The 16,804-nt window shown below is 33.7% G+C and overlaps 1 protein-coding gene across 4 annotated transcripts; it reads left to right on the forward strand.

The window, feature by feature from the left end:
* Positions 1 to 341: 341 nt before the first annotated feature.
* On the forward strand, positions 342 to 13,576 carry LOC149906787 (short-chain specific acyl-CoA dehydrogenase, mitochondrial-like). Of its 4 annotated transcripts, none has more exons than XM_090104958.1 (9): positions 342 to 734; positions 1,641 to 1,804; positions 5,741 to 5,999; positions 6,767 to 6,928; positions 7,332 to 7,398; positions 10,624 to 10,775; positions 11,897 to 11,988; positions 12,436 to 12,635; positions 13,193 to 13,576. In XM_090104958.1, the coding sequence occupies exons 1-9, from the start codon at positions 695 to 697 to the stop codon at positions 13,284 to 13,286; spliced, it is 1,230 nt and encodes a 409-aa protein (XP_089961084.1). In that variant the 5' UTR covers positions 342 to 694; the 3' UTR covers positions 13,287 to 13,576. The 4 variants fall into 4 exon arrangements, with proteins under 4 accessions (XP_089961084.1, XP_089961086.1, XP_089961085.1 ...); XM_090104960.1 differs by having other exon boundaries at positions 10,636 to 10,775; XM_090104959.1 differs by lacking the exon at positions 10,624 to 10,775 and adding an exon at positions 11,296 to 11,447.
* Positions 13,577 to 16,804: the final 3,228 nt, after the last annotated feature.

Genomic DNA, 16,804 nt, shown 5'->3' on the forward strand with positions numbered 1-16,804 from the left:
TTAATAATCATCAATTACATCAGATTTAATAATCGCAATTATTTTGAATGTACATATGAATAAATGATTTCATCATAATATTAATAATCAAAATTGTTTTATTTCCCATTTGTTGCAACCCTAGCGTATTTTCGTGTGGCAGCGTAAGTACCTACGCTGGCGGCGGCATCGCGCGACATCAAAGGCGATTCCTTACTGTAGGATAATGGTCTATATAATCCTAAATCAATAAAAATATTGTATCCACTATCTATAAAATTTTAATTAATATGAAAATTTTAGCTAATATGATGACATTGACAAGAGCCAACTGGCAAGTGGCATTTGAGTTTTGACATTCAATTTTCGAATAATATAAACATTCAACCACCATTCAACAAGTGTCGGTATTTTGCGGTTTCATTTTTCGCATATCTACATTAATTTTTATGCTTTTCTAAGTGTACGGAATGCTTTTACAGATTATCGTTTATATATAGTTTAATTATTTAGGGCGTAAACAATATTTAAAAAGCGTCTCAGTATATTTACTTCTCTAATCTTTTATTCATATCATTACGTATCACCAAAAGTTTGGTAAAACATTTAAATTCGTTCTGACCTTGAGAATTATCATTATCATTATAAATTGTTATCCATTCCGTGCGTGTTCGTGAAACGGTTTCGTTGTGTATTTTAATTGTAAAGAAACGCAATGGCAGCTAGTGCATTAAGTAAAACAACAAAAACTACAGGTATGTATTATCTAATTTCCTACCTAAACTACGCAACAATTGTATGGAAAGAAGTTCATATATTTTCCTTCACTTAAAATCCTGATATACATATAAGGATCTATATAACCCATCTGGATGAAGACATAGTTTTCTTAATTTTTATTTGATTGGTCATTATGTCTAATTGCTTTAGTAATAATCATATATGATAGTTTCTAAAGGCTTGTTTTTTTGCTTTTTCCTGTCTTCATATTTTAATTAAACTTGTTACAAATTGGATACATATTTTAGGGATTATCAAATATCAAAAATAATTTAGCTTCAAACTGTCATTATTAATGCATTGGCTTATATTTCAAGCTTATAATGCCATGCAGTATATTCCAGTAGTCCATACATATTACATAATCTGATAGATAATTATCAAACTTGATACACACAGTAACTCATTTCGTCTATTTACAAGTAAACTGGTTTTAAATTGGCTACTTATTTACTGTTTTGTAGTTAAATTAACGATGATGCAGTCTAATAATTTTTATCATGATACCTGTAAACTCATGTTTATCCTAATCAAGTTTATCCAAAATCTGTTTTTATAATATAAATAATTTGTATAATAAGCTTTTCATTTACATTTGCAAACAAAATAATAATGTTTATTTTATATAATCAATGAGGTTGAAGCAAATGAGGTATTATATACACTACTAGCCACACCGCGCGGTTTCACCCGCGTGGCTCCCCTCCTGTTGGTCTTAGCGTAATGATATATAGTCTATAGCCTTCCTCGATAAATGGGCTATAAGACCGAAAGAATTTTTCAAATGGGACCAGTAGTTCCTGAGATTAGCGCATTCAAACAAACAAACTCTTCAGCTTTATAATATTAGTATAGATTAACAATACCCCAAACATTTTTAGCGAACCTTCTACAATGCACAAAGAAGCTAGCGTGTCGTACATTCACAACTCAGCTGAACGATCAGCAGAGAGAAGTGCAGGAGTTGGTGAGAAAGTTCAGCAAGGAGCACCTCAAGCCACATGCCGCACAGCTCGATCGGCAGGGAAGGTTCCCGTTTGAACAGGTATTTATTTTAACTATTTAGATATTGGTTGTGTTATGTAATTAAAATGTATACAGTAAAGGCATATAATGTTTTTGGCGCATTGTATAAATATAATCTAATGATTTATGTATTTAATTCTATCTATGGATTACTACATATTATAAAAAAAAGTCATCCATGATCCACTGCATCTGTCAAATTTCTGTTTATTCGGCATTCGCAAAAAAATGGTGCAATAGGCACCAATTTTTAATTCTGTCTTCAATTTGTTAAGTTTAAAATATGCGGATAGAAAAAGTATAAAAAAATGCTTTAAAAAATGCAAAAAATAGAAAGCATTTTTTTATACTTTTTCTATACATACTTTTTATCATAGGATGGTCTTCAATTGTTAGCTTAACAAATAACTTAATAAAATAAAGTTAAAACTAGTTGGGTCCCTTAAACACAACAAATTGAAAGAATAGGATAAGTTCGCTCTCGCGGGATCACGGGTGGCCGAGTGGTCAGGCGTCGCCCCGGTATGGCGAAAGACGAGGGTTCGAATCCCGCCTCTTGATCGATTTTTTTTCTATTTTATAAATTAAACGAACAAGTTAGTGTAAAAATTTATTTCTAGTTTAACAAATATAATTAGTGAGAAGTCTTTACTCTTTATTAATGTTCAGTCTTTTCTTTTTTTTTTCCTCAATTTTCTTATAAATTGCCCATTGTTTTTTTTTTTCGGGCGTCGGGCAATACTTAATAACTTAATACTTGTAATCGTAAACTATACTTCAGACCTTAAAATCAAGGCTTGAGGTAAAAATTGCAACAAGTTAAATATAAGGAAACTGCATTGCCTTGATCTCTTTTTGTGTCTGTGTTTCTCTTAATAAACTTTAACGCAAGTCTAACATAAAAAATTAAATACATCTAATAAATTAGTGATGTTATTAATGTTAGTAATTTTTTAATTGTTTGTTTATGTCTCAAAATTACTGTAATAATGAATTGCCAAGCAACTAAAAAAGTTATTTACGTAAAACTTTGCTTATGTAATGCATGCTTCATCTATAAAATATATTTTTCATTGATAAAGTATCAATTTAATTCTTTGATAACACTCGAGTGTCTGAAGTAATATTGACAATGCTGTAAAAAGATAAAATTGATGCTTGATGCAGTGGTTAATGATACTATCTATATCGATATCTATATCGCGGGTTCGATCTGCACTACGAAAACTGTTATGTGATGAATATCGATTTTTTCCGAATATCTTATCCTACTAGTCTTATTTCTACTTCTACTAATATAATTAATACAAGTTCGTGATGATTGATGTATGTTTGTTACACGAAAAAACTGCTGGTCCGATTTGGATGAAACTTGACAGTAGATAATCAAGGTATAGAAATACTTGATTTTGTTCGCGGGTGAAACCGCGCGGCATAGCTAAGTACTATAGTTAGCGTTAGCTACTATTACGTATTTTGCGGTATTATTATAAATGCAAAAGTCTGCTTAGAACAAAAGTGCCAGATACCAATCGGTTTCCAAAACAATGATGTATAAAACTGGTTTACATATTTATGTAACTTTTTTTACATCAGAGCGTTATCAATAGATCATGTGCATATTTAACCAAACTAAGAACAAAATCGTCAGAAAAACAATTTTCTATCATTTCTCGCAAGTTTGATACGCGAGCTGATAATATTTTTATGATAAAATCGTAACTTGCGATAAAATTGGGAGGTGACCTTCACTGGAGTTAGTACTGAAATATAGTTGACACTTGACCTCACAGACATATATTCACCCTTTTATGGTCAATGACTTTGCGCAATGAGTAATCCGTATGCAAGCCATACGTTACAGTCTACCGTACAGATTTGCCGCACAATACCTGCACAGGTTTACCTGCGCAGGTCATGATAGGTAGGTTCATAAATTGACTGACCGGTTGGCTTGGTTGGTAGTGACCTGTGACCCTGCCTTCCAAGCCACAGGTCGTGGGTTCGATTCCCATCTGGGGCAAATATTTGTGTGATGAACAGAGATGTTTGCTCTGTGTCTGGGTGTTAATTATCTATAGAAGTATTTATTTAAAATTATTTATTTATTTATTTGACACTTCATTACACACATTATTTTATAAAATATAAAAGTAAATAATAAATCACAAAGTTACAGCTTTAATATGTGTAACGGGGCGGCCTTATCACTTCAGAGTGATCTCTACCAGGCGACCCCTCAGGCAAAGGACAAGTGTTTGCTGTATAAAGGGAGGCATCAAAATTTATTTAAAAAAAAAAAAAAAAAAACTAAACAATATTTTACAAACATACATATTACTTATAGTAGAGCCATTTTAATAGGCAACATTTGACAGTTCAACAAAATTCAACAACGTAACCTAGTAACGACGACATAGAATAATATGATATTTCGTTTTGTTAGAACTGCACATTTGCTTAACTTTTTTCAATTACGATAACATATTTATAATAATAATGACCGATACAAGTAATTTTAGGATTTGATTTTACTGATAAACCATTCTAAACATAATAAACAATTTCTGATTTAAAGAACTGACGTTGCTACAATTTTGTGTCAATAACCCTTTTTTCTTTTTAAATACCAGAGACGTTACTCTAAAAATCGAAATCTGACATCTAGAATCGAATGCATTGATTACTTGGGAATAAAAATCATCATAAATTATTCACATGTGTTTCAAGTTCGATTGACAAATGTTTCAAGTCCGTATCGATTAATTCACTTTAATCGATGTTTTTAAGCAGGTTACCACCCTATGAAGATAAAATTGATAGACGTCAAATGTTGCCTATTAAATTGGCTCGACAATAAATGATAAACATACACATATATAAAAAAATAGTTATTAATATTACTTAAAGTATTAAGGTCACTACATTATATATGTATGTTTATGAGCCATCTGGTTTCCATAACACAAGCGAAAGTTTAGTATGGGATCAGATCGTGCCGTGTGTGAAAATTGTCCTGAATATTTTAATAAAATTGCACAGACAGGTCTATTCCCACATACGTATAAAATATATAGGATTTATTAAAATAAGGACAGTTCCGTTTACCGTACTTAGCTTATATCAATAATGAAGGGAACAATTCAAATACCCTTTGTTTTCGTGTGACCCGAATCCATAATGTCTCGTCGATAAGAAGGTTGACAAGACAGCATTATTGTCTTCAAATAATAGAGTACGATTCAAACTTAATGGCGGCTCGGAACATCGTACGATCCGATGCGCAGAAAACGAGTGCGCACCCGCACTCCCACCTGCACCTAACTTCCGAACCGCCATTAAGTTTGAATCGAACAAAAATTACTGAACTATTTTAACCTACCTCTACCTAATCTGACCGCCTCCATGGTATAGTGGTTGACGCGTGAGCGTAGAACTGAGGGGTCCTGGGTTCGATTACCGGTGGAGACGAAGAAAAAAAATGTCTCGGTCTGGCAGGACACAGAAGGCTGATTACCTACTTGTCCCTAAAGAAAATCAATCAGTGAAACAGATGTATGCATAATGCATCTGCCCCTTACCCCACTTGGGGACATGTGACTTCACTACCTAATCTATTGGTTATACAGGATGGAATTTTATTACAAAAATGTGGCGTTACAAAATTCCACCCTGTAGAACGCGCAGGATTTGCAGATAATATTCCACTTATTGTTAAAACCATGAGCGTTTAAGTTAATTCGACATAATGCCTATACATACAGTAACTGCATGTTATATTGTTTATGCACATGCAATAACAACTTTGTAGACCACGCGATATCTATCAATTCACACACATTACGTGATAGATATATAGAGATATAAGATATGATGTTGCTTAAAACTTTATTTTTTGTACCTCAATGTTTATAATTTCAACTTACATACACATTTACATAACAAACATTTGCAGATAAAAAGGCTCACGGACCTCGGTTTCATGGGCGCTTGCGTCGACCCAGAGTACGGCGGTCTTGGCCACGACTATCTCTCTCTAGCAGTAGCTGTAGAAGAGATATCCCGAGGTTGTGCAAGTACTGGGATGCTGCTGTCGATACATAACTTCCTTTTCGCGAACTTGGTTAATGAGAGAGGCACTCCGGAGCAAAAGGAAGCCTTTTTGAGGGACTTTACGAAAGGATCTATTGGATGCTTCGCGCTGAGCGAGCCAGGTAAAGTGTAAATAATGATCTATATCTATATCTAGCCAACAATTTCGATATATGCAATTATGCATATACCGAAATTGTTGGCACCTTTAACGAACGCATTTGTAATCTAAAATTATACAAACATTTAGTTACCCCAAACATGGTACCAGAACTGTTTTTCGAGATTTTTATTTGTGTATTTATTTTCTTTTCTGGATTAGTATAACAATTAAATATTCGAAAAATCCATAAATCTACATCGTTAGACTTATCAAAGTCGTACTACCAAATAACAATTGATACTCTTAGAGCGGCCATACACGGGCGGCTCGAGCAGTAAACGGCTGAGCGACGTACACGGACTGCTCGGCAGTGAATGAACGTCCATAGTTCACCGCGCGGCTTCAAGCCGTCGGTCTCAACTGCTTGAAGCGGTCCGAGTTCGGCCGCCCTAAGATATTATTTTCTGCCAAAATGCTCCCCAAATATTTATTTGATGACGACGCGGTTGGCGCAGTGGTAAAGTAACTGCCTACTGAGCCGACGGTCCCGGGTTCGATCCCCGGTCAGGGCAAATATTTGTGTGATGAACTCAATTATTTGTTATTGGGTCTGGGTGTTGTCTATATGTATATGTATTTATTAAATATTATATTTATCGTCGCCTAGTACCCACAACACAAGCCTTAATTGAGCTTACTGTGGGACTAGGTCGATTTGTGTAATAATGTCCTAAAATATTTATTTATTTATTATTTATTTATTTATTTATCTTTACCCAACTCCAGATGCAGGAAGTGACGTAGCGAACATAAGAACGACAGCGAAACAAGATGGCGACCATTGGATTCTCAATGGCAAGAAGAGTTGGGTCACATCTGCCGTTGAAGGATCTGCTACTGTTGTGTTCGCGACTTTTGATCCGGAGTTGAAACATAAGGGGATTGTTTGTGAGTAATAGGTATTTCTTGGTAGTTTAGCAATGGGAAATGGGTATATGTTAGTTATGTGGGTTGATTTTGTTTCATTTTAGAGAAGGAAAAAAACCAGTTAAATCAAATTTGGTTTTATTTATTCTTAACAAAAATTTGGTTTTATTTATTCTTAACAAAAATTTGGTTTTATTTATTCTTAACAATAATAAAAATACAAATAGTTATCTACATCGGTTTTGACTTTTGAGGAATAAGTTTCATTTTTAGAAAAATGAGGGTTTTTAGAAGACTATTTTGATACTCCTTTATGTCACTAAAATTAAATTTGAAAAGATTGAAATTGAGCGAAACGCAGTGAGAGAATGGTTGTGCACGATAAATGGGCATAAATTTATATTTTATTATTTTATTTTTTCAGGTTTTTTGGTGCCATTAGACTATGAAGGCGTATTTAGAGGAAAGAAGGAGCCCATTATGGGTGTCAGGTGAGATTTTATTTGCTCTTGAAACATTACATGGCAAATATCTTTACGAGTAAATAAATAATAATCTATTCTAGAAATGAAGGAGTTAGAGCTTCTATTGACAACATGCCCAAAAAATAAAATTGCGTCCTCTATTAAATGCAATATTCGGTCCTTTAATTGTAACATTTCAATGGCCTAGATAGACGAAGAGATATTAAAGGTACCTGTTAGCTGAATCGTCCGTCGTGTGAATGAAGCAGAAAATTGTGGTACCCTATCTGATTCTTTCTATTCTCGTAATTTACTGCCAAATTGCATAATCAAACCTACGATATGATACATACATTCTCCATAATCAATTTATGGCCACATAAGTATTCGTAAAGATATTTGACATGTACACTAGATGCTTACTTGATCTGTTTTCTTGTTAACTCTTTCGTCGCAAAACAAATAACACAAAGGCACAATGCTTGAAAAATATAAAGATATTAGGAATAAAATTTATTGCTATGGTAAATATTAACATCATTTGGGACACCATAATTACATACTGCAAATATCTTGGTCACTTTCATATTTCTATTTAAAAAAAAAATTAAAGTGTCAGCTTTATTTTATTTGATGTACAGTCACGAGCAATAATATATGCCTAGGGGGCGATGTGCAAAAATATCTGTCACTAGAACTAATTCAATAATATCTGTCTGCCCGTATACAGCAAAAATATCTGACATTAGTAGGCAGCATAATAAAGTGGCATCAAAATTATGTGACGAAAATGTTACAGCAAATAATTGTGACAACCTCTCACTGCATAAATATGTGACATCAACTAGGAAGCAATAATATCTGACACAATTTCATATTTCTGTATTTTGCATCGATTCCTCATACAAATCTATACTAATATTATAAAGAGGAAAGGTTTGTATGTATGTATGGTTTTCACGCATAAACTACTGGACCGATTTTGATGAAATTTGGCACAGATAATCTTTAGACCCTGAGAAAGAACATAGGCTACCTTTTATTTCGAAATATGTACCACGGGCGAAGCCGGGGCGGACCGCTAGTCATAAATATGTGACATCAACTAGGTGGCAATAATATCTGACACAATTTCATATTTCTATATTTTGCATAGATTCCTCACAAAAAGCATAAATATGTGACATCAACTAGGAAGCAATAATATCTGACACAATTTCATATTTCTATATTTTGCATAGATTCCTCACAAAAAGCATAAATATGTGACATCAACTAGGAAGCAATAATATTTGACACAATTTCATATTTCTATATTTTGCATCGATTCCTCACAAAAAGCATAAATATGTGATATCAACTAGGAAGCAATAATATCTGACACAATTTCATATTTCTGTATTTTGCATCGATTCCTCACACAAAGCATAAATATGTGACACCGACTAGGTGGCAATAATATCTGACACAATTTTATATTTCTGTATTTTGCGTTGATTCCACACTAAAAGCATAAATATGTGACATCAACTAGGAAGCAATAATATCTGACACAATTTTATTTTTAATTTAATATTGAATTAATACAAAATAAATAAATTTTATTTTAACTACGTTGTTTTAAAACATTATTACCATATTAATTAATATGTGCCGTCGTTGTATACTACATATTGTATGTCTAGATATTACATATATCCTACTAGTTTAACACCCGCGGCTTCGCCCGCGTTTTCAAAGAAAAACCCGCATAGTTTCCGTTCCTGTGGGATTTCCAGGATAAAAGCTCTCATAAGCGTTAATCCAAGTTACCTTCTATGTGTGTGCTAAATTCCATTTTCTCTTTTATTTGTGTGAAAGAGTAACAAACATCCTTACATGATACTCACGAACTTTCGCATTTATAATATTAGAAGGATAAGATATCATGACAAAATTAAAGTATTCATATACTTATATGAATGCCCACTTGGGTAGATCTATTTTATTTGAAGGTTCAGTGTAACCTTCATGTATTATTTAGAAATTGTTTTGTCACATGTTTTGTTATATTTGACGTTAGCGGCGTTTGACACGATTGCTCCGTTATTCATTTTCATTTACCTATAATAATTAGCCTATAATATTGCTATTATTTTATTGAGTATCGAAAATTATGGCAAGTTATCATATTATCGTAATTTTATAAAAAAAAAATATTTACAAAATATAATGTGTCTTTTGTTCATATTCTTACCCCAGCAAAATACATAACAATAAATAACGTTTTGCCTTTTTAAAATCCTATCCTCTCCTACTAGTCCTACTATAATCCTACTTCCTATCCTACTAATCTAGTATTATTAATGCGAAAGTTTGTGAGGATGTGTATGTGTGTGTCTGTGTTTGTTACTCTTTCCCGCAAATACTACTGAACCGATTACAATAAAATTTAGCAGACAAATAAAGGGTAACTTGGGTTAACACTTAGGATAGGTTTTATCCCAAAATTCCCACGGGTACTATGCGGTATTTCTGTGAAAAAGCAGGCGAAGCCGCGAGCGGAAAGCTAGTGTCACATATTTATGTTTTTTGTGAGGAATCAATTATATTTTACAATACAGAAATATAAAATTGTGTCAGATATTATTGCCTCCTAGGTGACGTCACATATTTATGCTTCGAGAGGTTGTCACAATTATTTGCTGTAACATTTTCGTCACATAATTTTGATGCCACTTTATTATGCTGCCTACTAATGTCAGATATTTTTGCTGTATACGGGCAGACAGATATTATTGAACCCGTTCTTATGACAGATATTATTGCTTATCTGTAAATGGTAATATATTTATGCTTCTGACTGTACTTGCCTGACTGAGCACATCTATGCCTATCATCTCATGTAACTATAAACATTTGCATAATTCGAATGAATGAGAGAAATCATTTCCTGCCTTGTAATAAAAAGAAACTACGAAACTGTTTTAAATTTTGCAATTTACGTTTCTGTATTTATTATAATTTATAACATTATAAAAGTATTAAAGGAATCAAGCTATACAATTTGTAACTTTTAACGACTGGACTGATTTTCTTTATTTAAAAGTAGACCATTGCGCCTTCGTATTACGAATTCGTTTATCAACTTTTCGAACATAAAAAAAATATATATTATATTCTTACCAAGTACAATTTTCACAACACTTTTCCGCATGCCATACCAATCATACCAAGCCACAAATCAAAAGGGGCAAATAAAATACACATCAGTGTCTGTGACAGAGCCGCTACAGCGTGTGACCTCACGTTAGAGGAAGTGAGGATACCGGCGAGTTACATGGTGGGGCAGCCGGGGGCAGGGTTCAAGATCGCTATGGGGCAACTGGACCAGGGCAGGATTGGGATCGCGGCGCATGCTGTAGGTAAGTTTAAGGGTCAAGTAGATATTAGTGTGTGTGAAAGAGCCACTACATGGTGGGGCAGCCGGGGGCAGGGTTCAAGATCGCTATGGGGCAACTGGACCAGGGCAGGATTGGAATCGCAGCGCATGCTGTTGGTAAGTTAAAGGCTCAAGTAGATATTAGTGTGTGTGAAAGAGCCACTACATGGTGGGGCAGCCGGGGGCAGGGTTCAAGATCGCTATGGGGCAACTGGACCAGGGCAGGATTGGAATCGCAGCGCATGCTGTTGGTAAGTTAAAGGCTCAAGTAGATATTAGTGTGTGTGAAAGAGCCACTACATGGTGGGGCAGCCAGGGGGCAGTGTTCAAGATCGCTATGGGGCAACTGGACCAGGGCAGGATTGGCGTCACAGCGCATGCTGTAGGTAAGTTTAAGGGGCAAGTAGATATTAGTGTGTGTGACAGAGCTGCAACACTTTTCCGCATGCCATACCAATCATACCAAGCCACAAATCAAAAGGGGCAAATAAAATACACATCAGTGTTTGTGACAGAGCCGCTACAGCGTGTGACCTCACGTTAGAGGAAGTGAGGATACCAGCGAGTTACATGGTGGGGCAACCGGGGGCAGGGTTCAAGATCGCTATGGGGCAACTGGATCAGGGTAGGATTGGCATTGCAGCGCATGCTGTAGGTAAGTTAAAGGGGAGAGAGAAATAGACATCGATGTAACTCGAGTTAGATTGCAGGGTAAAATAGGAAATGGTTCGACAACTATAGTGTAGGTGGATCAGACCATTATACGATTGGATTTTGCGGTAGGATTAATAGATGGAGGACTACGTATGATACAACTGGAAAAATAACCTCTAGGCTCTAACTGAGAATTACGTAGTCGATTACGGAGAAACTGTAATGGAAACCTTTGAGACATCTCTAGACCACTAAAAGAAAATCTAAAGGAAAAAGTAAGCGAAAATATTCGTCGATACATTTTATATTGAGCAGTGTGTTGGTCCATAGACAAATTAATTGATTAGTTTATATTTACTTATTGCATTAATGTATATCAAGAGAGGATATTAGCTTTTTGAAATATCTCAAATGTTTGAAACAATGTTAATTCGTTTAAATCATTTCTAGGAATCGCCCAAGCGGCGTTAGACACTGCCATCAATTATGCAAAGGAAAGAGTCGCCTTTGGCAAGAATTTGACCAGGTTACCGTCTGTTAAAGTGAGTAATTTGCATATTTTTCAATTGTACCATACCATTAAACTTTATTTTGCAATTTTGTCATACCATTAAAGAAAATCTATAATTAATTATTAGAAATTTAAATTTGTATTTTCCGTTACCAGATAATCTTTACTATATAGTCAGTAAGCTGTCATACATTTTAGAATACATATTAAGTACATTTCTCTTTCAATGTATAATAGCTTATTAACTATACTAAGGTTACTAACTCTTACTTTTTATTCTTTGTCTGTTTATTAACTGTACGCGTTTCTATTAACATTCATAGTAATAATCTAACATCGGTCCTTCGAGCCGGATTTGAACTTAAGTTTTTCATATTCAAAAGATGTTCCAGTAGATAAAAATCAAGATGTTTTTGTAATGTGTACCATAATACATAATTATACTTACTTGCTAATAAACTATTTCCCATTTTTCCAGGACAGACTAACAGACATGTGTATAAAAGTGGAAACCGCCCGTCTGTTAACATACCGAGCGGCAACCGACGTGTGTACTAAAAACAGCGCAATGGCTAAATACGTGGCGGGAAGAAACGCGGCTGCTGTTGCTGATCATTGCGTGCAAATACTGGGCGGTAGGGGACTGTCCACTAAGTATGATGCTGAGCGGCATTACAGGTGAGTTCATAAGGAGAAATATTATTTTTATACATATTCATACCGCATGTTAGTATAAACACCGTTATCTTTGAAAACAGTGGTTTGGTTTCACTTATAGCAGGTAAATTCTATGAAAAAAAAAGTCAATTTTTCCTAAAAATTATTTCACCACATACAAGTGCACGCAAGGACAAAGTAGACGAAGTGCGGGAAACGGCGCTTGATCTAAAACTTTCATTTACACATTAGACTTCATCTAGAAGTATTTTTGAATCGTCATAAAATAGTGGTTTTCCTGGTTTCAAGGATAACGGTGTTTATACTAACAGCATGTATACATATTTTATAAATAAATACAGTCAAAATAGTTTTTTAACAGTGCATACTCGCCTCTCAAAACGATTTTTTTGACAAAATACTAGTTCACCACTAACTATAAACTATATCTATTACTAACTCCTTAAAATAGACTGCGCGTTTCTCGAAGCAAACATACAAATGGCCTCAAACACGATAAATATCTATAAAAATAAAGAAGAGTACAGAAACTACATTACTGGATTTTTATATTACAGAGATGCTCGAGGCACACAAATCTACGGCGGAGTGACGGACATACAGAAGCGTCTCGTCGGACATTTCTTGCTCAAAGAACATGATGCACTGTGATACGGATATTTTTTGTGCTTTTTTCGTATTATACACAATCAAATATACGTAAAATATACTATTTGAGCACGATCAGTTAAAAATGTAAAGTAAATGTGGAAAAAAAAAATGTATGAAAATGGATGATTTTGCGTACACGAATTTATGAATTATTTTAACGTCATTTTCAAGGCAGTTATTAACTTTTAAATTTAAATAGTTTTGGTATTTTGCAGAATTTAAAAAAGATCACTCAAAATTAAAAATTTCGTGTGATTTTGAGCATTTTGTTGTTATTTTTTGGTGCTCATGATACCATTTTTTGTTAAAAAATATTTTTTCATTCTACTCGATTTTTTCAGTTTTCTGTTATTATGTGAAGGCTGACATGCATTTCCTAGAATAAGTGCAAGTGTACTTATCGCATTCCAATGCTTTTTAAAATTCATCAAATGATATTTATTTAAAAAAAAAATCATATTTTTCTTTATTATTTTAAATGTCTCGAAATAATAGCAAAGATCAAATTAAAAACTTGAGCTTTCACTCGTTAAAAAATATTGTATCATTTTATTTTATTCTTAATCAATGTCTCAACAAGCAGAAAACAAATAAAAACACGATTTTTAAATCGTTTGTCGTTGATAATTTTATTTTTTGTTAATAATAATTGAACAAATTTCATATAAACAGTATTTTAACTAGACTATTATAGCTAAGAGAAAATGCAAGATAAATAAAGAAAAGTCGGATAAAAAATATTGGAACCAAAAAAATAATTTTTTTTTGTTCATTACACAGGGATATCATATTTTTTAGTTATTCTGTCAGAAGTGAGATAGATACAACGAATCGAAACTTGTAAAATCGGTCAAGCCTTTCTTGCGTTTTAAAGACCAACTCGATATTTTTATGAATTAAAATTTCATAATCAGCTTGCATTTTGTCTAACGATGTATTATTCGTATGTATTTGTAATGTGTAATATCACTGTAAATCCATACTCTTTTAATTGTTTGTAGATAAGTGTTGATTTTATTAAAAGTTATTTTTTGAAATTTGTATTTTATTTATTTTTCACAATAATAAAAACTAGTTTACACATAACTCCAATAATTACATAAATTTACTTATAAAGATGTAAAAACATTGATTTTGTTATATCATTACTAGCGGTACGCCCCGGCTTCGCCCGTGGTACATATGAAAAATAGATGTTGGCCGATTCTCAGACTTACCCGATATACACAGAAAATTTCATGAGAATCGGTCCACCCGTTTCGGAGGAGTATGCAGACTAACATTGTGACACGAGCATTTTATATATAAGAAGATTATGTACATAAATAAAAGCACGAGTAAATTGGATATTTTTTTTGAAAACGAGATCAAAAACTGTATTTTATCCCCATGTGATTGTAACAAATTTTACTAGTAAAATACATCTATGGAAAGGTACAAAATATACTTTCTTTTGGAATTTCTTTTTCGTGCTTATGTCATTATTTTACGGAACGTTGAGGAAGTCAAACTAATGCTAGAAATTACTAAAATACCTATAAAATTCTAAAAACTTGGAGTCAATGGTCTATTTTTGTTGCTTCATTTTTTGTTACTTAGCTGATTATAGCGGCTTTGAAGCAATATTTATAAAAATAAAATTCTAATAAAACCTTACGAAGCTTTCGCGTTAGTTTTGATTAAAATTAAAAACGTCTCCGTTATTACGTAACACCAGTCCCGTGCCTTATCATTGTTTGGTTTAGTTAATGGACGTGATAAGGGCACGAAATTACCGCTAATTTTATATAATTTTTATTTCGCATTAATGCTAATGATTGTGAGATATTATTTAGTCTTTATAATATGTTCGTTGTGTTGTTAGAAGATTTTTTTTTCTATATACTGCTTGGTAACCAACACAGAGTTAGTTTTATAAGATTGCGGTTAACCTAGGCTAGGCTGAAAATCCTAATGTTACCTATTAACCTATATGTAATTATTATAGAGTAACGAACGTGAAGTCGAACGAAGGTCACAATTAACATGGAATAAATACTGGAGCTTAAGAGAAATATTCAAAGGCAACTTACCAATATACTTAAAAACAAGGCTCATGAACTCTTGCCTCTTGCCCTGCTTAACATACGCTTGCCAAACGTGGAAATTCAACAATAACGTTAGAAACAAAATAATAACATGCCAACGGGGAATGGAGCGTAGCATGTTGAACATCAGGAAAATCCACAAAATACGTCACACACAGATCAGACAAATAACTAACGCCAAAGATGGGCTGGCACAAGCGCTGACTTTAAAATGGAAATGGGCCGGACATGTAGCACGCTTGCAAGACCAGAGATGGACCAAAAAAGTCACAGCTTGGAAAGGCCCACTTGGTAAGAGGAAAAGAGGAAGACCTTGCGCAAGATGGGAAGATGACTTAGTGAAAGTAGCCGGTGTGGATTGGTTGGAATTAGCCAAATCTAGAGAAGACTGGACAGCCTTGGAGGAGGCCTTCACCTGCAGAGGGGTTCTAGCAGATGAACAAACTTAGATTGTAATTACTTTTATTCATATTTTGTTTTAAAATACTTTTTATTTTTTAAGTTACATTTATTTTTGTTATGTTTATCACTGTCTAGAAATAAAAGGCTTTTTTATTTTTATTTTTTTTTATTTTTTATTTTATTTATAATTATTAGCATCCGATTACACGTACATGTACAGAACAATGTTGAACCTTGACCAATTGTTCATTTCAATACCTATACAGGGTGTCCCACTGTTGGTATACTAAGCTCAAAGGAGATTACAGTTTTGCATACGCTGAGTACGTAAAAAATACTTATAAAATTCCAGATGCAGTTTTTAATCAAATAGATGAATTCTTAAAACTTTATGTGTACACCCCTAATAAGCAACCCGCCCAACTTTGCCACCCGCACGTGACCTATCGTTTAAGATTATGTTTTCATAGACAAAATGCTCATATTAGCGAAGCGTTATATGGCAGCTGCGCGAAGCTAGAGAAGAAAACATGGATTTTCAGGAAAAATTAAGCAAAAATTTTTTGATATAATTTTGTTGTTTAAGTATTTTTTACGTGATCAGTGTACATGCAAAACTACAAGTCCCTTCGCGCTTAGTATACCAATAGTGGGACACCCTGTATAATATTACAAATTTTAAATATTATTAGTTAGATAATCTTCCTTCATGTTGGATTGGTTTATTTTAAGGATGGGAAAATGGGATGAAAACGGATCTTGCTTGTAATCACCATGCTAACTTCATTATATAGAGCACTAGCTTTCCGCCCGCGACTTCGCCCGCTTTGTCTAAACCATAATAAATTAGGTATATACTAAAACCTTCCTCTTGAATCACTCTTATCTATTAAAAACCGCATCAAAATCCGTTGCGTAGTTTTAAAGATTTAAGCATACATAGGGACATAGGGACAGAGAAAGCGACTTTGTTTTGTACTATGTAGTGATTCCGCATATTTATTTACCACTAGCATCCGCCCGCGGCTT

The sequence above is a fragment of the Colias eurytheme genome, chromosome 8 (genome assembly GCF_061535395.1).
Source record: "Colias eurytheme isolate Ceu_HAF_F1 chromosome 8, ilColEury1 Martin Lab GWU primary, whole genome shotgun sequence".
NCBI lineage: Eukaryota > Metazoa > Arthropoda > Insecta > Lepidoptera > Pieridae > Colias > Colias eurytheme.

Coding starts and splice junctions, on each gene's coding strand:
- LOC149906787 (XM_090104958.1), top strand. CDS start 695: ATGGCAGCTAGTGCATTAAGTAAAACAACAAAAACTACAG. Junction 6,929..7,331: donor GAAACATAAGGGGATTGTTT/GTGAGTAATAGG, acceptor TTATTTTTTCAG/GTTTTTTGGTGCCATTAGAC. Junction 10,776..11,896: donor GATCGCGGCGCATGCTGTAG/GTAAGTTTAAGG, acceptor AATCATTTCTAG/GAATCGCCCAAGCGGCGTTA.